At 47.0% G+C, this 23463-nt stretch overlaps 1 protein-coding gene across 1 annotated transcript in view; it reads left to right on the forward strand.

Moving 5' to 3' along the window:
* The window catches only part of LOC132588946 (uncharacterized), a 104917-nt gene extending 85140 nt beyond the window's left edge, over window positions 1–19777 (forward strand). The window contains exon 3 of the mRNA XM_060261424.1: window positions 19397–19777. Within this exon, the coding sequence (XP_060117407.1) occupies window positions 19397–19633 (237 nt within the window). The 3' untranslated portion in view covers window positions 19634–19777. The remainder of the gene's footprint in view (window positions 1–19396) is intronic.
* The last annotated feature ends 3686 nt before the right edge of the window (window positions 19778–23463 follow it).

The raw sequence follows: 23463 nt of genomic DNA on the forward strand, positions 1-23463 counted from the left end.
TGGGAAGCAAGTCCAGCATACCTGAGCTTCATTGGCAGCCTTGCTCTAGCTACACCCGGAGGCTGGTCTACGCACAGCCAAATAAAAGGAAAAAAAAAATGGATAAAAGGAAGTACTTCTTCACCCAAAGGGTGATTAACATGTGGAATTCACTGCCACAGGAGGTGGTGGCGGCTACAAGCATAGACAGCTTCAAGAGAGATTTAGATAAAAATATGGAGCAGAGGTCCATCAGTGGCTATTAGCCACAGTGTGTGTGTATATATATAATTTTTTTGGCCACTGTGTGACACAGAGTGTTGGACTGGATGGGCCATTGGCCTGATCCAGCATGGCTTCTCTTATGTGACACAGAGTGTTGGACTGGATGGGCCATTGGCCTGATCCAACATGGCTTCTCTTACGTTCTTATCTTATTGCTATATTTTTGCCTGTGTGCCAATATGCTGTACGCAAGCCGTGAGATGTACTAGATGCTGAGAAGGAGAGGATTCTAAACGTATGTTGTGTGCTCAATCTAAGGGAGTGCAGGGAGCCTGCATAGAGCCTAACACTCAGTTTGTGTAGAACGTGGAGTGTCTTATTATCAGGCAAAAATTGAGTATCCTGGATCAAGCAGGACAAACCTTTTAGAGGAAATTTCCGCTGCCCGACATCACAGTGGGTATGCTGGCCGGTTGATTTAAAGTCTTACCAGGTGAAAAAGCCTAAGCTACCTGTCCAGGAGACTAAGAAAATTCTATATAAGGCTGTGTTTAATGATGCTCAGCATGAGAAATTTGTCATTCCAGAAGCTGGGAGTAATCTTTTAATAGCCTTAGCTGAGCAGATAGCTGCCTCCCTAAATATTTCTAACTGTAGGATATGTGGAGGTCCGCTGATGAGTGAGAGATGGCCTTGGGTTGGCACTGAGGTTTTGCCTTCTGACCTAGTCCAATGGAATAAACCTAGATCAGAGTCAAAGACAGAAGAGAGAGGGGGCGGAGCGTCGCAGGGCAATGGCGGATGCTTAATTTCAGCGCTCTTCCTCTCTACTTTAATTTTGTGAAGACAGCTTGGAAAACATCGGGCGAAAATAGATTATTTTAATGAAAAAGGCTTTGAAAGTCAAATGGAGAGCAAGAAAGCCTAATCCAAAGTCAGTGAAAGACTTTTTTGGTGCAGGAAACTCAGCATCAGCAAGGAGGGTAAAAAAGACCTTGGAGAAGGAAATGACGGCCACAAAGAACATCAGTCCCCCGGGGCAAACGGACAATGACTCTACTCCAATAACAAAAGGAGACCTCCTTCTCTCTCTTTTTTTTTTTGTCCCAAAACCTTTTTATTGAATTTAATAAACATACAAATAAAGCAATCAATGACTGTATCTGCAATCATTCTTTGTGTATAAGCATAGCATACCAGCAGAAAACAATATACATATATATACAATAAACAATATATATATATACACACAAAATACAAACACAACAACAAAACACAATATATAATTATAATAAATTTTATTTCTATCCCGCCCTCCCCACCTCGGCAGGCTCAGGGCGGCTAACAACATTTTATAAAAACATACAATAACAATAAAAGCCTTTAAATTTAACAATATAAACATCAACAGTAACTTAATAACATTAAAAACCAGTTCAATAAATACAGTATTCGGTGGTATAGATCTTCAAACCACAATGGCGGCTCCTTAATTACTGATCTTCCTAGCAGTCTGAGTGTGCGAGCTTAAAAAGGACGGTATTGCAGGCCCTGTGGAACTGCTCAAGGTTCCGCAGGGCCCACACCTCCTCGGGGAGTCGGTTCCACAGGGTAGGGGCCGCGATCGAGAATGCCCGTGCTCTGGTGCTCTGGTATTTAATCTCCTTCGGCCCAGGGATGGTCATTATATATATATATATATGTACATACACATACACACACACACACACACACACACATAATTGGCAGCTGAATTAAAAAATAAGTACTCGATCCATATATGGCAGAGATGGCAGAGGCAACCCGTTTTTTCTTAATTAAATTATTTAGCCCATTACAGTTTAGAGATAGAAATTTCAAGTGGTCCAATTCTATGAGCCCCCAAAGAAGGTGCCCCTACCCTTGAACTCTAAATGTGATGGCCAGAACTCCCTTTGGAGTTCAATTATGCTTGTCACAGTCTTGATCTTGGCTCCACCCCTAAAACCTCCTGGCTCCACCCCCAAAGTATCCTGGCTCCACCCCCAAAGTCCCCAGATATTTCGTGAATTGGACTAGGCAACCCTAGCTACACCGGGGGGGGGCGTGGCCTAATATGCAGAGGACCTCCTGCTAGAAAAAGAACCCTGGAGGTCATTATTTCCTTTCTCTCTTTTTTTGTATTCCTTCCTCACAGTTATCCCACAGTGATTGTCGTTCCTCAGCAGTGTAGGGTGGCAATCCTCTGCCGGTTTAGGTGTTAAAGGCCTGCCGAAATAGCTCAGTCTTAGGCCCTGCAGAATTGGGAGAGATCCCACAGGGCCTTTATGGCCCCCAAGGGAAACATTCCACATTTCTGGTACTGCCACTGATATTATTTGATGAATGAACAGCCCCCTGCTTTCTGGCTGACTGAAGAGAAGCTCTTTGGACTAGCCAGAAGCCGACTTTGGTCATTCTTTGGCCTTTTCTCTTCCAGATGCCTGCTGGGGCAACAGTGATCCTTTTCCGGGTGTGTGCACAGGAAATATCTGATGTCATGGATGTTTTGTTTTAAATAGCAATAAACTGAATGCTTTCACTTTTTTCCTTCTATTTTTTACCACTTAGATTTTCCCATTGGCTTATTTGCGTGCGTTTGGAATAAAAGAAATAACCTTTTCCCACATTTGCTCTTTGTTTCTGCAAGACTCTCTGGATCGGGGGTGGCCAAATTTGCTTAACGTAAGAGCCATATAGAATAAACGTCCGATGTTTCAGAGCCCCAAGACAAGAACAAATATTACACACATGACTTTATTAAAACTCTTAATACTTCTTTACCCAGAAGGATAAAATACATAGGTATGCACTGTACAACACGACCATGCTAGAGGGAGACTTTTGAGAGAGAGAAACAAACAATAGCTGGGGATAACACTTGCATAGGGAAAAGTTAGACTTGCATAGGGAAAAGTTAGGGAATTATTTTTTGTCACCAGTGGGAGAAGGAAGCACACATGTACCATATGAATCACTGACCCCCATTTGCATCCTTACACATCTCTTTGTGTGGACTCCAAGGATAGTAAATACAGCTCCTACAACAGCTATGAAATTCGGGGGGAATCCTGCACCACCCTCTTTAATGCCATCCCTCCTAGCAGTGGCACCCTTAGCTCTTGCACTCTCTTTCTCCACTCTAGGTCTCTGGGTGACCTCTGTGGTGGAGGAGAAGAGCTTGCAAGCCTGCCTATTTCCTGCTTCACACACGGAAGAAATAGTCGCTCAGAGGCTGACTGAGGCTCTGACGCTAAGCACACTTATGTGAGAGTAAGCCTGCATTCAGTTAATCCTCAAACTCCAGGAGCCGCACAATATGTGTGAAAGAGCCGCATGTGGCTCCCAAGCTGGAGTTTGGCCACCTTTGCTCTGGATTATTCTTCCCTCATGGATTATTCTTCCCTGTGTGTGTGTGTGTGTATGTGTGCGCACACACATGAGAGAGGGGTGGGGAAAGAAAGAGAGCTATGAAAGTTGGCTGAGGTTGAGGTACTCAAACTGCAGTTCTTCTAGGGGGCCTGAGAAAACAGAGATGCTTCTGACAGGGCCGATTGCAGAGCGCTGCTCTGTCGACCCCCTATATCGAGCACTTGGAGGGGTTCCCCAGAGGGAGAACTCAAACAGAGACTCAGGCGAGGGTCTCCTGAAGCAGGGAGCTTGGCGAGACCCAAGGATCTCAATGGCGGTCGGGTCCTCGAACTCTCAGTCGTCCCTACGCTCCACTGATGTAATCGCCATTTTAAATGGCATTAGAAGCGAACACCCGCACAGCTTAAATTGATTCAAGCGCTTCTGCTGATTCCTGCTGGATTGTGACAGTTTTAACAGAAATAGGTTTTTAGCGGTTTCTCTTTGCCGTGCAAAAACGGCGATAAATGCTGAAGACCTGGGGAGATAGCGGGAAATCAGAGGGACGCCGCGCTGAAAAAGAGGAACGTCAGAGTGGTGTAGGGTGAGTGCAAAATTGGTCTGCATATATATGAACATATGAAGCTGCCTTCTACTGAATCAGACTGCCAGTCCATCAAAGTCAGTCTTGTCTACTCAGACTGGCAGCAGCTCTCCAGGGTCTCAAGCTGAGGTTTTTCAGACCTATTTGCCTGGACCCTTTTTAGTTGGAGATGCCGGAGATTGAACCTGGGACCTTCTGCCTACCAAGCAGATGCTCTACCACTGAGCCACCGTCCCTCCCCTAAGTCTGATTGCAAGTTATTTTACTTTACTTGGACTGTAATAGCGTTGGGATTTATTACCATGGAACAAAGATAGACTGATATTGAAAAGGGGAGGGTGGGTTGGCAGAAGTTTGGCAGGCCACCCTCCCTGAAGATCTGGGTTTCAACCGACTTTTCTTTACTGGAGATTTTAACTTTGATTCTGTTCCAATGAAGTTTTATTTTGACTACTACTCTCTGTTTGGATGTTACCTAGTTATGGATGTATACTTTTACTTAAAGTTTCCTGGCTGATCTGAAGATAAGTGGAATAATAATAATAATAATAATAATAATAATAATAATAATAATAATAATAATAATAATAATAATAATAATAATAATAATAATAATAAATTTATTCTTATATCCCGCCCTCCCCCGCCAAAGGCGGGCTCAGGGCGGCTCACAGGCATGAAATTCCATGATTCAATAAAACTATATCCTTTGCATTTGTCTTTCTAGATCTATAACTGGCTCCTATACGGGTTTGGCCAGTTTTGTCTTTGATTTTTAAGTTTTGCAAACTTCTGGGGCCTATTTGGTGAGCCAGTTTGGTGTAGTGGTGAAGTGTGCGGACTCTTATCTGGGACAACCGGGTTTGATTCCCCACTCCTCCACTTGCACCTGCTAGCATGGCCTTGGGTCAGCCGTAGCTCTGGCAGAGGTCGTCCTTGAAAGGGCAGCTGCTGTGAGAGCCCTCTCAGCCCCACCCACCTCACAGGGGGTCTGTTGTGGGAGAGGAAGATAAAAGAGATTGTGAACCGCTCTGAGACTCGGAGTGGAGGGCGGGATATAAATTCAATATCTTCTTCTTCTTCTATTGGATTACAATACCTAAATGCAGTGACTATTTCTTTCATGGAAGGATTATAAAATTTTGGATTGTAGTTTCATTTGCATCTATGACTGAAAGCAGCCTAAGACATTGAATAAGTCTGCTTCACATTGACTTTTCGAATTCCAGCAAACCAGAAGAACCATATTAGAGAGCTATAAGGCTACAGTGTATCCTGGACTTTCAGGCCGGAAGAAGGGGGGATGAGATTCATTTCCTGTTGTTGGCATAACACTGCGTATTGTTTGGGTTAAGAGTGGGGTGGGTGGGTTTGGTAAATATAAAATGCTTATGGCTTGGTGACTGTGTTTATCTTACATGTGGGGCAATTTTTGTCATTAACTAGAACATACTATTTTAAAATAATTTGGTGATTGTGTTTACATCTGGGGAAATTGTTGTCATTAACTAGAACACACTGTCCCTAGACAATTTAGAAAATAACTGAAGTATGTTAGCCAATTAAGTTAGAATAAATTTGCAATAGTGGTACTGAAAAATGACAATCTGCAGTATTAGAATAATTAGAATTCTGCAGAGTCTTCTGAAAGTAACAAACTCTTGAACAACTATTAACTGCAAATTTTTTTGCAGCTGCTTATAGGTCAGAGATCCACAGCAACAAGTTGATTTGTTTTATTTCAGGGCAAGATAAGACTTCTGTCTAGTTTTATATAATTTCCCTCGATTGATACCTTTTTGCTTTATTCTGATCTGTGATCATAATAAATATTTTGATTGATTGAATCATAGAACCATAGAGATGGAAGGGACCTCCAGGGTCATGTAGTCCAACCCGCCCCCCTGCACAATGCAGGAAATTCACAAATACCTTCCCCTAATTCACAGGATCCTCATTACTGTCAAATGGCCATCTAGCCTCTGTTTAAAAACCTCCAAGGAAGGAGAGCCCACCACCTCCCATGGAAGACTGTTCCACTGAGGAATCGCTCTAACGGTCAGGAAGTTCTTCCTAATGTTAAGCCAGAAACTCTTTTAATTTCAACCCATTGGTTCTGGTCCTAACTTCCGGGGACACAGAAAAGAATTCCACACCATCCTCTATATGACAGCCCTTCAAGTACTTGAAGATGGTGATTATATCACCTCTCAGCAGCCTCTTGCTATTAGAAGGCCATGATCTCACTATGGGGTGCCATGCTTATTTGTGGTATCAAAAAACAGAGGGTCATAACTATTTTAAAAATCATTTGTTGAGAAAATCCTTCTACACAACATGGGCATGGCTGAAACTGCAAATATAGCAAAATATCCCAAAATGAGTCTCACCAGTGGAAGCTTTTGTTCAATCTGCCTTATCATCTCAAGATATGATATTAAGATATGAACAACTTCTGAAAGATACTGACAACTTAAAATCTAACGAGGAGCTCAAATCACAAAATGTGATTTTAGACTGGTGGCTGAGATTACAAATTGATTCTAGAGATGCTAAGTCTGTGGGTTTTTCCAAGGAACAAAATGGGTTTGACAGAATAACATGATTAAGAAAATATAGTCCTTATTGTTGCAAATGAAGATGCAAGATGAGATTGTAAAAGATTAACTAAATGGGCTCAGAACACGAGCCATAATGCTGATATAGACACTTGGGGAGCTTTTTGGAAATGTAATATAAACATGACTAAATCTGTTACTCTTAAAGAAAATTTGTGTAAAATGTTTTATAAACAGTACACGACTCCTAAAAAATTGTCTAAGATGTATGCTAATGTATCCAATAAGTATTGGAAATGGGAACATTTTATCATATGTGGTGGTCTTGTGATACGGTGAAAAAATATTGGGAAATGGTTCATGAATTACTGCAAAAGATATTGAGAAATTCAATTAAATTCAATACAAATTCAATTTAAGACGGAATTGTTTTTACTGAACATTTTCCCCAAGGAATACTCAAGGGAAATATGGCATTTGACGACACACATTATCACTGCAGCAAGGATTTTAATTGCAAAAAACTGAAAACACCCAGAAATTCCAAAAAAGCAAGAACTGATTGAAAAAAATACTAGGGACAGCAGAACTGAACTCACTTTCATCTTTATGAAAGATAGTACAAGATAGAAGAAAAACCCCTTGGAATCCTTTTTACCATGGTTTCATGTACAGACATAACCCTGTTCGCTACATGGAATAGTAGTAGAAAGAAGTTACGTACTCTGACTGACCCATACTTACTTTAAGATGCTGATTATAGATCATAAGTTTGTCTGTTTTATGAATTACTATTTCTATTTGTACATGGCTGATGTATTTTCTGTATATACATCATTTTTGTAGCAGGAACTCCTTTGCATATAAGGCCATATCCCCCTGATGTAGCCAATCCTCCAAGAGCTTACAGGGCTTTTAGTACAGGACCTACTGTAAGCTCTTGGAGGATTGGCTACACCAGGAGAGCCAGTTTGGTGTAGTGGTGAAGTGTGGGGACTCTTATCTGGGAGAACCGGGTTTGATTCTCCACTCCTCCACTTGCACCTGCTGGAATTGCCTTGGGTCAGCCATAGCTCCGGCAGCTGCTGGGAGAGCCCTCTCCAGCCCCACCCCCCTCACAGGGTGTCTGTTGTGGGGGAGGAAGCTAAAGGAGATTGTGAGCTGCTCTGAGACTCTTCGGCATGGAGGGCGGGATATAAAATTAATACCTTCTTCTTCTATAGTGATATTGTAGAAACACAGGGCTTTTTTGTAGCAGGAACTCCTTTAAATATTACGCCACACGCTTCTGGTGTAGCCACTCCTCCATTGGCTGAGGCTCCTCCCTTGGGGAGAAAGGGGAAAGGAATAGCTTGCTTTGCCAGGCTCTCTCAATTGCACAGCAGAGGTACTGAGCCAAGCCTCTCTTCCTTCTATTGGCTGAGGCTCCTCCCCTCTCCAGTCCCTTGGAGTAGGAAGGAAAGAGCCAGAGCTTCCTTTGCCCAGTTCCCTGGATCCCATGGGAGAAATACAAAGAAAGCATCTTTAAGACCAATGAGTGCTAACGTTTTAAGCGTGCTTTAAGTTTTTTAAAAAAAAGATATTTGTGTTTGTCTTTGTTCTTTATAATATATATATCTCTGCTACCTAATCTTAAATAGATCCAAAAGGGCAGCCGTGTTGGTCTGAAGCAGTTGAACAAAGCAGGAGTCAAGTGGCACCTTTAGGACCAACCAAGTTTTATTTAGAGCATAAGCTTTCGTGTGCTCTCTAAGCACACCTCATCAGACGAGGGGATCAGGTATTGTGGCTGGAATACTGTGCAGTTTGTCGATTAAGAGGGCAAACTAATTGATCACATGGTCACATAAAACAGTGTGGCTTGGCCATTTGGTCTGGATAGCCATAAAAGGTAATAAAATTCCCTGCCAAATCTTAAATAGGTACACACATGGCCCGGCCCAACCAAGATGGTTTAAATTGTGGCTTGGATAAAGCAATATTGCGAAACAGGAATCCAGGGGTGGCCAACGGTAGCTCTCCAGATGTTTTTTTGCCTACAACTCCTATCAGTCCCAGCCATTGGCCATGCTGGCTGGGGCTGATGGGAGTTGTAGGCAAAAAACATCTGGAGAGCTACCACTGGCCACCCCTGCAGTAGACCAATTATACCTGTAAGCTGATACTTCTAAATATGTGGCAGTATCCTGTGCATACATGGTGCAAATCCGGACTTATTGTCATCAGTAAACATTTCGATACAAACAACTAAAATTGTGGGAGTGGATTTTTTTTAAGAAAGGAAATTGACAAGAGGTGAACTATACACGGAGCTAGACCCAAGCGGGCAGCCGCGTTGGCCTGGAGCAGTTGAACAAAGCAGGAGTCAAGTAGTCCCTTTAAGACCAACCAAGTTTTATTCAGAATGGAAGCTTTCGCGTGCTCTCTAAGCACACTTCATCAGACAAGGACTCCAGCACAGAGCATAAGAACATAAGAGAAGCCATGTTGGATCAGGCCAGTGGCCCATCCAGTCCAACACTCTGTGTCACAGAAGAAAAGCCACGTTGGATCAGGCCAACGGCCCATCCAGTCCAACACTCTGTGTCACATAAGAACATAAGAAAAGCCATGTTGGATCAGGCCAACGGCCCATCCAGTCCAACACTCTGTGTCACATAAGAACATAAGAGAAGCCATGTTGGATCAGGCCAGTGCCCATCCAGTCCAACATTCTGTGTCACTTAAGAACATAAGAGAAGCCATGTTGCATCAGGCCAATGGCCCATCCAGTCCAACACTTTGTGTCACACATAAGAACATAAGAGAAGCCCTGTTGGATCAGGCCAATGGCCCCTCCAGTCCAACACTCTGTGTCACAGAAGAACATAAGAGAAGCTCTGTTGGATCAGGCCAACGGCCCATCCAGTCCAACACTCTGTGTCACACATAAGAACATAAGAGAAGCCCTGTTGGATCAGGCCAACGGCCCATCCAGTCCAACACTCTGTGTCACAGAAGAACATAAGAGAAGCCATGTTGGATCAGGCCAACGGCCCATCCAGTCCAACACTCTGTGTCACATAAGAACATAAGAGAAGCCATGTTGGATCAGGCCAGTGCCCATCCAGTCCAACATTCTGTGTCACTTAAGAACATAAGAGAAGCCATTTTGGATCTGGCCAACGGCCCATCTAGTCCAACACTCTGTATCACATAAGAATATAAGAGAAGCCATGTTGGATCAGGCCAATGGCCCCTCCAGTCCAACACTCTGTGTCACAGAAGAACATAAGAGAAGCTCTGTTGGATCAGGGCAACGGCCCATCCAGTCCAACACTTTGTGTCACATAAGAGAAGCCCTGCTGGATCAGGCCAACGGCCCATCCAGTCCAACACTGTGTCACACAGTGGACAAAAAAAAATTATATATATATATATATATATATATATATATATACACACACACACACACACATTGTGGCTAATAGCCAGTGATGGACCTCTGCTCCATATTTTTATCCAATCCCATCTTTAAGCTGGCTATGCTTGTAGCCGCCACCACCTCCTGTGGCAGTGAATTCCACGCGTTAATCCCCCTTTGGGTGAAGGAGCACTTCCTTTTAATTCTTGTTGCTTATTCCTCCCCACCCTACTCTGCATCCATCCTGCGACCCTACTCTGCATCCATCCTGCAAAAGTGATAAATTTCCGAAACCCAATCTGCCCACTGGACGGCTCCTGCGCCCGGCCCGGGGAAAAGGAGGCGTCGCTGGGTCAACACGCCCCCTGGCGGCTGCTGCGGCGGAAGCCCAGAATCCGCCTGCCTTCCTGCCTGCGGGCGGGCCCCTCCCCGGCGCTTTCCCCGCTGAGCCGCTGATAAATACCGGAGGGCTGGCGGAGGCAGCAGCAGCAGGAGGCGAAGCGCGAGCGAGTCCAGAGCAACCTGTGCCCGTCTGGGCTCCCCTCCGCCTTCGTGACCGTCTGCTGGCTGCGCTGCCCCGCGCCCTTCGAAGCTGCAATCATGCGCGGCAACTTTCCTGCGGTGAGTTTGCCTTCGGTCGCCTCTCCTTCAAGGCTTGGGGGGAGGGAGTTGTTGGCCGTGGCGGACTGGCAGGGGGTTGCTAATCCCCTGGCGGGACTGCAGATCAAGCGTTGGCACCGTGTACCACTGACAGAAGAAGATGATGATGATACTGGAGTCCCAGAACAACTCACAATCTCCTTTTCCTTCCTCCCTCGCCCCCCCAACAGACACCTGTGAGGCTGAGAGGGCTCTCCCAGCAGCTGCCCTTCCATGCACAGAGTCTGAGAGCAGGTCACAATCTCCTTTCCCTTCCTCCCCCACAACAGACACCCTGTGAGGTGGGTGGGGCTGAGAGGGCTCTCCCAGAAGCTGCCCTTCCATGGACAGAGTCTCAGAGCAGGCTACAATCTCCTTTCCCTTCTTCTCCCACAACAGACATCCTGTGAGGTGGGTGGGGCTGAGAGGGCTCTCCCAGAAGCTGCCCTTCCAAGGACAGAGTCTGAGAGCAGGTCACAATCTCCTTTCCCTTCCTCCCCAACAACAGACACCCTGTGAGGTGGGTGGGGCTGAGAGGGCTCTCCCAGAAGCTGCCCTTCCAAGGACAGAGTCTGAGAGCAGTTCACAATCTCCTTTACCTTCCTCCCCCACAACAGACACCCTGTGAGGTGGGTGGGGCTGAGAGGGCTCTCCCAGAAGCTGCCCTTCCAAGGACAGAGTCTGAGAGCAGTTCACAATCTCCTTTACCTTCCTCCCCCACAACAGACACCCTGTGAGGTGGGTGGGGCTGAGAGGGCTCTCCCAGAAGCTGCCCTTCCATGGACAGAGTCTCAGAGCAGCCTACAATCTCCTTTCCCTTCTTCTCCCACAACAGACATCCTGTGAGGTGGGTGGGGCTGAGAGGGCTCTCCCAGAAGCTGCCCTTCCAAGGACAGAGTCTGAGAGCAGGTCACAATCTCCTTTCCCTTCCTCCCCAACAACAGACACCCTGTGAGGTGGGTGGGGCTGAGAGGGCTCTCCCAGAAGCTGCCCTTCCAAGGACAGAGTCTGAGAGCAGTTCACAATCTCCTTTACCTTCCTCCCCCACAACAGACACCCTGTGAGGTGGGTGGGGCTGAGAGGGCTCTCCCAGAAGCTGCCCTTCCAAGGACAGAGTCTGAGAGCAGTTCACAATCTCCTTTACCTTCCTCCCCCACAACAGACACCCTGTGAGGTGGGTGGGGCTGAGAGGGCTCTCACAGCAACTGCCCTTCCAAGGACACAGTCTCAGAGCGGCCTACAATCTCCTTTCCCTTCCTCCCCAACAACAGACACCCTGTGAGGTGGGTGGGGCTGAGAGGGCTCTCCCAGAAGCTGCCCTTTCAAGGACAGAGTCACAGAGCAGCCTACAATCTCCTTTTTCTTCCTCCCCCCCAGATAAGAGTCCGCTCACTTCACCAGGACACACCAAACTGGCTAGCAGAGTTAGCCCTTGAAGAACCAATCCAAAAGTATAGGAAAAGATTTCCAGTAATTTTTATTAATTTGTTCAGGGTGACGCACGTCGACCCAAAGGGTATGGAAAAAGATTCTTCAGTATCAAAAATTAATTTCCTCAAGGGAATGAAGCAGCAGATTCTTGGAAGTGTTTCGAGCGAGACGTTCTTTGAGAGGAGATTGTAGTATAAATAGAATTAAGCAATGGCTTGGATAAAGCCTCCAGCGAAACAGGGAAAGAGATCGGTTCTTCCTGTCGGCTTCATTCCCTTGTGGAAATTAATTTTTGATACGGAAGGATTTTTTCCATACCCTTTTGGTCCACGTGAGCCGCCCTGAGCAAATTAATAAAAATGACTGGAAATGTTCTCATGTACTTTTGGATTGGGTCTTCAAGGGCCAACACTGCAGGAGTCAGTGGTACACGGTGCCAACGCTTGATCTTCAGTTCCACATCCCGTGTGACTCTTTTTGGTTACCTAATTCCCAGGTGGGGGATCCCCCCCTCCTGGTTTTGGAGCCCCCCCCCCGCTTCAGGATCATCAGAAAGCAGGGTGGAGCGGGAGGAGTGTCTGCTTGGCCCTCCATTCTTCCCTTTGGAGACCCAATTCCCATAGGGCAGGGGCGATTAAACTTGCTTAACGTAAGAACTACATCGAATAAATCTCAGATGTTTGAGAGCCACAAGACATGAATGTCAGACGTCCGAGAGCCGTGAGGAAGGAAGTAAAGGAAGGGATGCAAATAGATGTGGAGGTGGAAAGAAAGTAAGTTTAAATGAATTCTCCAGACTGCCTGCTGGCTTGGCTTGGAGAAGTGAATGAAAGAGACAAATGCCTGCTCCAAGTTGGCCAACGGGGCAGTGGGGGCTTCAAGAGCCACACAATATGTGTGAAAGAGCCACACGTGGCTCCCCAGCCACAGTTTTGGCCACCCCTGCCATAGGGTATAATGGAAAATTTATCTGCGGGTATCTGGGGCTTTTTTTGGGGGGGGGGCTGTTTTTTGAGATAGAGACACCACATTTGCAGCATAGCATCCAGTGCCTCTCCCCAAAATACCCTCCAAGTTTTAAAAGGATTGGACCAGGGGGTCCAATTCTATGAGCCCCCAAAGAAGGTGCCCCTATCTTTCATTATTTCCTATGGAAGGAAGGCATTTAAAAGGCGTGCGGTCCCTTTCAATGTGATGGCCAGAACTCCCTTTGGAGTTCAATGATGCTTGTCACACCCTTGCTCCAGGCTCCACCCCTAAAGTCTCCAGGCTCCACCCCCAAAGTCCCCAGATATTTCTTTAATTGGACTTGGCAACTCTATGGACTGGCTAGGGTGTCAGCTTGCTGGATGGCAAGTGGGTCCCTGATGAAGTTTGGGCCCCCTTAAACAATGTGTTAAAAATGTTTATGTCCTTTTAGTCGCTTGAAAATAGAAGTTCCGGTATTATTACTGTAATGCAATTAAAATTTGCATTGTATTTAGCAGGGGTGGCCGACGGTAGCTCTCCAGATGGTTTTTTTTCTGCCTACAACTCCCATCAACCCCAGCCATTGGCTATGCTGACTGGGGCTGATGGGAGTTGTAGGCAGAAAACGTCTGGAGAGCTACCGTTGGCCATCCCTGGTATTTAGGGTTGCCAGCCTCCAGGTGGGGCCTGGGGATCTCCCGGTTTTGCAACTGATCTCCAGCTGGTAGAGATCAGCTCCCTTGGAGAAAATGCAATCTGTATTGACGTTTAATATCTACTGCGTACTGCCAGTAAAATGTACAATATACGTACACTATAATTACTAAAATATGTATATACATTTCTTTCGCAAAAGTTTTAATTGTACCTTTGTTCCACTTACGTATTTTTTTGAAAATTTTATTTCCTATAAAAATGAAACGATAGCCTTATCGTTGTGGGTGGGCCCCCTTTGTCTCCTGCACACCAGTATTTTTAGACCTGTTTTGTTCCAACATCTTTGTCAATGATTTGGATAAAGGAATTGTGGAGAAACGCCATCTTAGTTGGGAGGGAACATGAAACTGCTAAGCAGGCTTTGGGGCCTTACCCTCCTTTCATTCCCCCCCTCCCTTCCAGAGCCAAACCAACAACTCTAGGGGGAAAGCCTCCTAGAGCGGCAGGAAGTTCTTTTGTTCTTGGGATGTGAGTTAGGCAGGAAGAGAGGCAGTTCTCAGCGGGCGCTCAAAGGAAGAGGTTGCCAGTGTGGGGGCTCCTGCCTGTGGAAGAGGCCTATTCAAGAGGAAAAGGCCCCCAGGTAGTCAGACCAAGTAAGTCATCCACAAGACAGGGCAAGGTTAGACCAGGGACAGTAGGATGCGTTTATAACCACCTTTTCTTTGTCATGCTGTTTGCTGTGCGGGTGCTGTGCTGTGTTAACCTTTTACATGCAACTGTTTTTGTTTTGTTCTTCTTTTCTTTTTCTCTTTTAATTAAATATTTTTACTGTTTTGAATGCTGGCAGTCAAACTCTGTACCACATAGATCCCCAACTGCCTTAGACCATGCTGCTTTAAGACGAGGGCCCCGGGGAAGGGGGAAGGCATGCAGTTGGATAAGGTGCCAATCCTCCAGGGGTTCCTCGAAGAAGTGCTGTGGTCTCTGTGATACCCAAGTACTGGGTGGCAGAGGGCCTTGAGGCCTGGCCTCATAGCTGGAGAGGGGGATTGGGAGTCCTGTTCCTCTCAATCTGAACCCCTAGACTGAGCAGGTGGTGGCAGCGAGCCCAAGTGGCAGGAGTAGAAATAGCTCCCTCCAGGAGTTGGCGACTCAATAGGGAGTTGACGGGACCGGGTCTAAAGGCAGAATCGGGCCGGTTCCGTCACAGGAATGGAGGGAATGCTTATTAAATTTGCAGATGATACTAAATTGGAAGTCTAATTTGTGCTAGTCATCAAATACAGCAGAAGACAAAAACAGGATACAGGATGATCTTGACAGGCTGGAAAACTGGGCTGAAACAAATAATATGAATTTTAACAGGGATAAGTGTCAAGTTCTCCTCTTAGGTAGGAAAAATCCAATGCATGGTTATAGGATGGGGGAGACTTGTCTTAGCAGTAGTCTGTGCGAAAAGAATCTAGGGGTCGTTGTGGACCGTACTCTGAACATGAGTCAACATTGTGATGTGGTGGTTAAAAAGGCAAAGGCAATTTTGGGCTGTATCAACAGGATAATAGCATCCAGATCATGTGAAATGATGGCATCACTTTACTCTGCTCTGGGAAGACCTCACCTGGAGTATTGTGTTCAGTTTTGGGCACCGCATTTTAAGAAGGATCTAGACAAGCTGGAATGGTCCAGAGGAGGGCAATGAAGATGGTGTGGGGTCTGGAGACCAAGTCCTATGAGGAAAGGTTGAAGGAAATGGGGATGTTTAGCCTGGAGAAGAGGCGGCTGAGAGGTGATAGGATCACCATCTTCAAGTACTTGAAGGGCTGTCATATTGAGGATGGGGTGGAATTGTTTTCTGTGGCCCTGGAAGGTAGGACCAGAACCAGTGGGTTGAAATTAAATCAAAAGTTTCCGGCTCAACATTAGGAAAAGCTTCCTGACCATTAGAGCGGTTCCTCAGTGGAACAGGCTTCCTTGGGAGGTGGTGTGCTCTCCTGCCTTGGAGGTTTTTATACAGAGGCTAGATGGCCATCTGACATTGTGCAGGGGGTTGGACTAGATGACCCTGGGGTTCCCTTCCAACTCTATGATTCCATGAATGAATTGTTATTAATCAAGATTTTGTACATGAATTCCGAACTGGTACTAGGTTTAGTAATATAACACATTTATGGTATACTGTTTATAGAGTGTTGGATTCAGTTTCGTTTTGTATTAGTCATGAACTGTGTCCTGGATATTGTTTTGTACTTGGCAGGGGAAAGGTCAGTGTATGATCTTGAACCCAGTCCCCAAGGAAAGGGACCTCTTTCCTGCTGCAAGGAATTTTCCCCTCCCACTGACCCATTCAGGCCGGGTCAAGGAATCTTTTTCTGATGCCTCCAGAGTTTTCCTTTCTGAAGACTCCCTAGCCCAGCGGTAGCCAAACTTGCTTAATGTAAGAGCCACGCAGAATAAACATCCGATGTCTGAGAGCTACAAGACATGAACATCAGATGCTGGAGAGCTGCAAGGAAGGAAGGAAGAAAAGGCAAATAGATGGGGGAGAAAAAAGTGGAAAGAAAGCAAATTTAAATGCCTTCTTCGAGCCACTAGCTGGTTTGGCTTGGAAGTGATTTAAAGAGAGAAATGCTGATTTGAGGCAGTGGGACTAGCAGCGAGAGCCACACAATGTGTGTGAAAGAGCCACATGTGGCTTCCGTGCCATAGATTAGCCACCTCTGCTATAGCCGTTAACACTACCAAATCTCTGTTCACTGCTAGAATTGAGGTTGGCCCCTTATTGTCTCTAGCTAGACCGATTAGCATTTGTATGAGGATGAACGACCGTATTTTTCGGACCATAAGACGCACTCCCCCCCAAAAAAAAAGCGGGGGGGAAAGTGCATGCGTCTTATGGTCCGAATACTAAAAGATGAGGGGGGAGGGGCCTGCAGCCCCCGGAAGACAAGCGGCGAGATCGCTCCTTCCGCCCCCATCGCCAACCCAGCACTTTGCAGGGAGCGATCTCGCCGCTTCTCTCCCAGCCAGGCGTGCTTGCCCCGAGGCGGCCCAAAGGCTGCAATGGCGCCCGCGTCACCAAAGATGGCCATTTGCGCACGTAGACGAAGGTGCATCTTATGGTCCGGTGCGTCTAATCATCCGAAAAATACGGTAAGTCTGGAAAGCAACTGAACTGACCTCTCCGCTTTCCTGTTCTCTGTGGTGGGTGGGGTTGGCTTTTAAAACTCAGAGTGGAGGTTTTGCTCCTTTCAAACCTCCCAGGAACAAAAATGTATTTCTTCACAGCAGCATTCTCCTCCCAATGTGACTGCTCTTGGCAATGGGTCCTGTTGCTGCCATGAAGAAGAATTGCAGATTTATACGCCGCCCTTCTCTCTGAATCAGAGACTCAGAGCGGCTTACAATCTCCTCTATCTTCTCCCCCCACAACAGACACCCTGTGAGGTGGGTGGGGCTGAGAGAGCTCTTACAGAAGTTGCCCTTTCAAGGACAACCTCTGCAAGAACTTATTGAAGAAGAAGAATTGCAGATTTATACACTGCCCTTCTCTCTGAATCAGAGACTCAGAGCGGCTTACAATCTCCTCTATTTTCTACCCCACAACAGACACCCTGTGAGATGGGTGAGGCTGAGAGAGCTCTTACAGAAGTTGCCTTTTCAAGGACAACCTCTGCCAGAGTTATGGCTGACCCAAGGCCATTTCAGCATGTGCAAGTGGAGGAGAGGGGAATCAAACCCTGTTCTCCCAGATAAGAGTCTGCACACTTCACCACTACACCAAACTGGTTACACCACCTACCTCACAGACACCCTGTGAGGTGGGTGGGGCTGGAGAGGGCTCTCACAGCAGCTGCCCTTTCAAGGACAACTCCTGAGATAGCTCTCTGTGAGAGTCTGTGCGCTTAACCACTACACCAAACTGAGAGAGTAAAACCAACACAGTAGTGGCAGCTGCCACTGAAGCAACATTTTAATCTGCCCAGCCAATCAGGTCTCCAATGGCTAATCAGAAGCCCTGCTGGGCTGAAGTCCCACCTGGCCCCACCCACTTTCTAAAAACAGCAGATGGGCACCAAGAACAGTGTTGGGGTCTCATGGACACTAATTTGGGGACACCTGGTCTATAAAGTGCCTTTCTTTAATATCCAAAACACGTCACCAGTAGGGTTGCCAATCCCCAGGTGGGGGCAGGGGATCCCCCTGTTTGGAGGCTCTCCCCCTGCTTCAGGGTAATCAGAAAGCAGGGAGGGGGGAAGGGAAATGACTGCTGGGAACTCTATTATTCCCTATGGAGGCTTATTCCCATAGGAAATAATGGAGCATTGATCCACGGGTATCTGGGATGGAAGGGGGGGGCTGTTTTTTGAGGTAGAGGCACCAGATTTTCAGTATAGCATCCAGTGCCTCTCCACAAAATATCCCCCAAGTTTCAAAAAGATTGGATAAGGGAATCCAATTCTATGAGCCCCCAAAGAAGGTTCCCCTATCTTTCATTATTTCCTATGGAAGGAAGGCATTTAAAAGGGGTGCGGTCCCTTTAAATGTGATGGCCAGAACTCCCTTTGGAGTTCAGTTATGCTTCTGGCTCCACTCCCAATGTCTCCTGGCTCCACCCCCAAAGACTCCTGGCTCCACCCCCAAAGTCCCCAGATATTTCTTGAATTGGACTTGGCAACCCTAGTCACCAGAGATTCGGGGGCGGGTGGAAAGTTTTCCACAGGACATTTTCAAGTGTTTCATTCCCTCCCCCCCCCCCATGGAATTTTTTTTCATTGCTAAAGAGTGGCTGTTTCATAAAATTTAACAAGGGAGGGATGTCAAGGTCAAGAAGAAGAAGAAGAAGAAAAAGAGATTGGATTGATATCCTGCCCTATACTCTGAATCTCAAAGCAGTCACAATCTCCTTTACCTTCCCCCACCCCCAGAACAGACACCCTGTGAGGTAGGTGAGGCTGAGAGAGCTCTCCCAGAAGCTGCCCTTTCAAGGACAACCTCTGCAAGAGCTATGGCTGACCCAAGGCCATTCTAGCAGCTGCAAGTGGAGGAGTGGGGAATCAAGCCCGGTTCTCCCAGATAAGAGTCCGTGCACTTAACCACTACACCAAACTGGCTCTCAAAAGGTACGTGGGGCTGAGAGAGCTCTCCCAGAAACTGCCCTTTCAAGAACAGTTCTGCCAGAGCTATGGCTGACCCAAGGCCATTCCAGCAGCTGCAAGTGGAGGAGTGGGGAATCAAGCCCGGTTCTCCCAGATAAGACTGCAGATTTACACCCTGCCCTTCTCTCTGAATCAGAGACTCAGAGCACCTCACAATCGCCTATATCTTCTCCCACCACAACAGACACCCTGTGAGGTGGGTGGGGCTGAGAGAGCTCTCCCAGAAGCTGCCCTTTCAAGGACAACTCCTGCAATAGCTATGGCTAACCCAAGGCCATTCCAGCTGCTGCAGGTGGAGGAGTGGGGAATCTGGTTCTCCCAGATAAGAGTCCGCACACTTAACCACTACACCAAACTGTCTCTTCCGTCATAACCCTCTGGCTTCTTTCTTCTTCCCTCTCCACAGGGGAATCTTCAGGTCATCTTCCCGGTTACCGCGCTTACCATCGCCTTTTCAGCTATTGCCCTGGGCTTTACGTGTGCAATGTTTGCGACTATGTTGTTCACACCAGATGTGTTCCCTTTGCAACTCGAAAGTCGTGTGCTGGCTATCTTGGATAGATGGAATAATTCCCAGCTGGCTGCCATGGGCAAATGGAATATCTCCCAGCAAGAGTACCCAGGGCTTCCACCTGCCGCTTGAAGCGCCAACGACGAGAACAGCCCGGCACCAAGCGATTTTGTGTCAAGCGATTAATGGCTTTGCTGTTTTAAAAAGTTTCAGTTGCTTGTCGTGTGCTATGAGAGTGTAGTGGTTTGAACCCCAATAAAGCCAACTTGTCACACAGCCGTTGTTGTGTGTATGTGTGTTTGTGACCTCGTTTCCAGAATAACAAGCAAAACTGAAAATATTTACTTTCTGCAAATTAGTTTTATAAAAAATTCCAACCTGCTTTGCACGGGGCGGGGCGAGGGAGGTGCATTCCACAGTGACACAGTGCTTCCAGTTTGGCGGCTGCCCTATTAAAGAAATTCATTCGTTCGTCCGTTCATTTACGTTATATTTATATCCCAGCCATTCTATGCAGACTCAAGGCAGCCAACAGCATACAATACACAATAAGCAATATTAAAACAATAAAGAAATTCATTAATTCGTCCGTTCATTTACGTTATATTTATATCCCAGCCATTCTATGCAGACTCAAGGCAGCCAACAGCATACAATACACAATAAGCAATATTAAAACAATAAAGAAATTCATTCGTTCGTCCGTTCATTTACGTTATATTTATATCCCAGCCATTCTATGCAGACTCAAGGCAGCTAACAGCATACAATGCACAATAAGCAATATTAAAACTATAAAGAAATTCATTGATTCGTCCGTTCATTTACGTTATATTTATATCCCAGCCATTCTATGCAGACTCAAGGCAGCCAACAGCATACAATGCACAATAAGCAATATTAAAACTATAAAGAAATTCATTGATTCGTCCGTTCATTTACGTTATATTTATATCCCAGCCATTCTATGCAGACTCAAGGCAGCCAACAGCATACAATGCACAATAAGCAATATTAAAACTATAAAGAAATTCATTGATTCGTCCGTTCATTTACGTTATATTTATATCCCAGCCATTCTATGCAGACTCAAGGCAGCTAACAGCATACAATGCACAATAAGCAATATTAAAACTATAAAGAAATTCATTGATTCGTCCGTTCATTTACGTTATATTTATATCCCAGCCATTCTATGCAGACTCAAGGCAGCTAACAGCTAGGGTTGCCAAGTCCAATTCAAGAAATATCTGGGGACTTTGGGGGTGGAGCCAGAAGACTTTGGGGGTGGAGCCAGGAGACATTAGGGGTGGAGCAAAGATCAAGGCTGTGAGAAGCATAATTGAACTCCAAAGGGAGTTCTGGCCATCACATTTAAAGGAACGGTGCACCTTTTCAATGCCTTCTTTCCATAGGAAATAATGAAGTATAGGGGCACCTTCTTTTGGGGCTCATAGAATTGGACCCCGTGGTCCAATTGTTATGAAACTTGGGGGAGGTATTTTGGGGAGAGACACTAGATGCTATACTGAAACTTTGGTGCCTCTACCCCAAAAAACAGCCCCCCCAGAGCCCCAGATACCCCCGGATCAATTCTCCATGATTTTCTATGGGAATAAATCTCCATAGGGAATCATGAGTTCCCAGCAGACATTTACCTCCCCTCCCCCCGCTTTCTGAAGACCCTGAAGCGGAGGAGGGCCTCCAAACGGGGATCCCCTACCCTGCAGGATCCCTGGCCCCCTGGCGATTCCCTCGATGACCTGGTAGAGTCTTGGAATGATAGGCTCGCCGGGGCCATCGATGAGATCGCACCTAGACGTCCTCTGCGCCCTCGTTCAAGGCCGACACCCTGGTATAACCAGGAGTTGCGGCATTTGAAACGGGGACTCAGACGACTAGAGAGGCAATGGCGGCGTACTCGAGATGAAGCGACTCGAACATCTTATAGAGAGTTTATGAAGTCCTATGAGATGGCAGTCAAGGCCGCAAAGAAAACATACTTTGCGGCGGAGATTGCATCCGCAACTTCGCGCCCGGCACAACTGTTCAATACAATTACAACACTGCCACAGGGCAGACCAAATTCTAATGAATTGGAAATTGGCTGTGAGGCTTTTGCGAATTTCTTTGCGGATAAAATCGCATCGCTCCGTTCCGACTTTCCTGCCATATTAGATACAGTTAGCGAACCTGAGGCTCCGTGCCTGTCTTCGGATTGTGTTCTGGATGGCTTCGGCGCGCTCAGCCTGGAAGAAGTTGACAGGATCCTCCTATCTGCACGCCCAACAACTTGTAAATTGGACCCGTGCCCCTCCTGGCTTATTAAGACCTGCCAGAGGGAGCTAAGATATCCTATACGGGATATCATAAACAGATCCCTATTGGAGGGGCATTTTCCATCAGCGCTTAAAGAGGCGGTGGTCTGTCCCCTCTTAAAAAAACCAACGTTAGATCCGGCCGAATTGGCACACTATCGGCCGGTCTCGAATTTTCCCTTTTTGGATAAACTTATTGAGAGGGCAGTGGCGTTGCAGCTACAGAGTTTCCTGGAGGATGCTTCTGTCCTTGACTCCTGCCAGTCTGGCTTCCGCCCGGGCCATGGGACGGAGACGGTGCTGGTCGCCCTGGTGGATGTCCTTCAGCGGCATCTGGATCAAGGCGGCTCCGCGGTGCTGATGTTGTTAGACCTATCGGCAGCGTTCGATACAGTCGACCATCGGCTTCTGGCGCGCCGCCTTGCCAACGCGGGGATTCAGGGGCTGGCCTTGCAATGGCTTTCCTCTTTCCTTGACGGTCGGGGACAAAGGGTGGCGATTGGGGAAGAACTGTCCCAGAGACACACGCTTGATTGCGGAGTGCCTCAAGGGGCGGTACTTTCCCCGATGTTATTTAACATCTACATGCGCCCCCTTGCCCAGATTGCCCGAAGGTACGGGCTGGGTTGTCATCAATATGCTGATGACACCCAGCTCTATCTGCTCATGGACGGCTGGCCTGCCTGCGCCCCAGAAAATCTGGACCGGGCATTACAGGCAGTGGCTAGGTGGCTTAGGCTGAGCGGGCTGAAGCTGAATCCGGCGAAGACAGAGGTCCTTTGCTTGGGTCGTTGCGGCCCGGGAAGGGAAATCCCCCTGACAGTTTTTGACGGCGCGCCGTTGACAGCGGCGAGCAGGGTCAAGAGCTTGGGGGTATTATTGGAGCCTTCACTGACAATGGAGGCTCAGGTAGCGGCCACTGCCAAGTCCGCATTTTTTCATCTTAGGCGGGCGAAGCAACTGGCCCCCTTCCTGTAACGCGACGACCTAGCAACAGTGATTCATGCTACGGTCACCTCAAGGTTGGACTACTGTAATGCCCTCTACATGGGGCTACCCTTGTGCCGGACCCGGAAATTGCAGTTAGTGCAGAATGCCGCTGCCCGGCTGCTATTAGGGCTCCCAAGATGGGAGCACATTCGGTCGGGGCTTCGGGATCTGCACTGGCTGCCAGTAATATTCCGAGTCCAGTACAAGGTGTTGGTTATTACCTTTAAAGCCCTATATGGCCTAGGACCTGCCTACCTTAGGGACCGTCTCTCCCCACACGTTCCCCAGAGAGTACTACGATCGGGTTCACAAAACCTGTTGGTAATCCCCGGGCCAAAGGAGGCCCGCCTAAAATCCACCAGGGATCGGGCCTTCTCGGTAACGGCGCCTTACTGGTGGAACCAGCTGCCGGAAGAGGTGCGGGCCCTGCGGGACCTAGGGCAGTTCTGCAGGGCCTGTAAGACAGCCCTCTTCCGGCAGGCCTATAACATCTAACTGACAATGAGAATATCTTCTGGATGGAACTAAAAATGTATTTACAGACCGCTGGTTTTTTTATTCTTACTTTTGTTCCGTTTTATTAACTATGGTTTTAACTTTGCTATGTAAATGTTTTTAAGTTGAATTTATGTGAATTACAATGTTGTAAGCCGC

Source organism: Heteronotia binoei, chromosome 21 (assembly GCF_032191835.1).
Source record: "Heteronotia binoei isolate CCM8104 ecotype False Entrance Well chromosome 21, APGP_CSIRO_Hbin_v1, whole genome shotgun sequence".
Classification (NCBI taxonomy): Eukaryota; Metazoa; Chordata; class Lepidosauria; order Squamata; family Gekkonidae; genus Heteronotia; species Heteronotia binoei.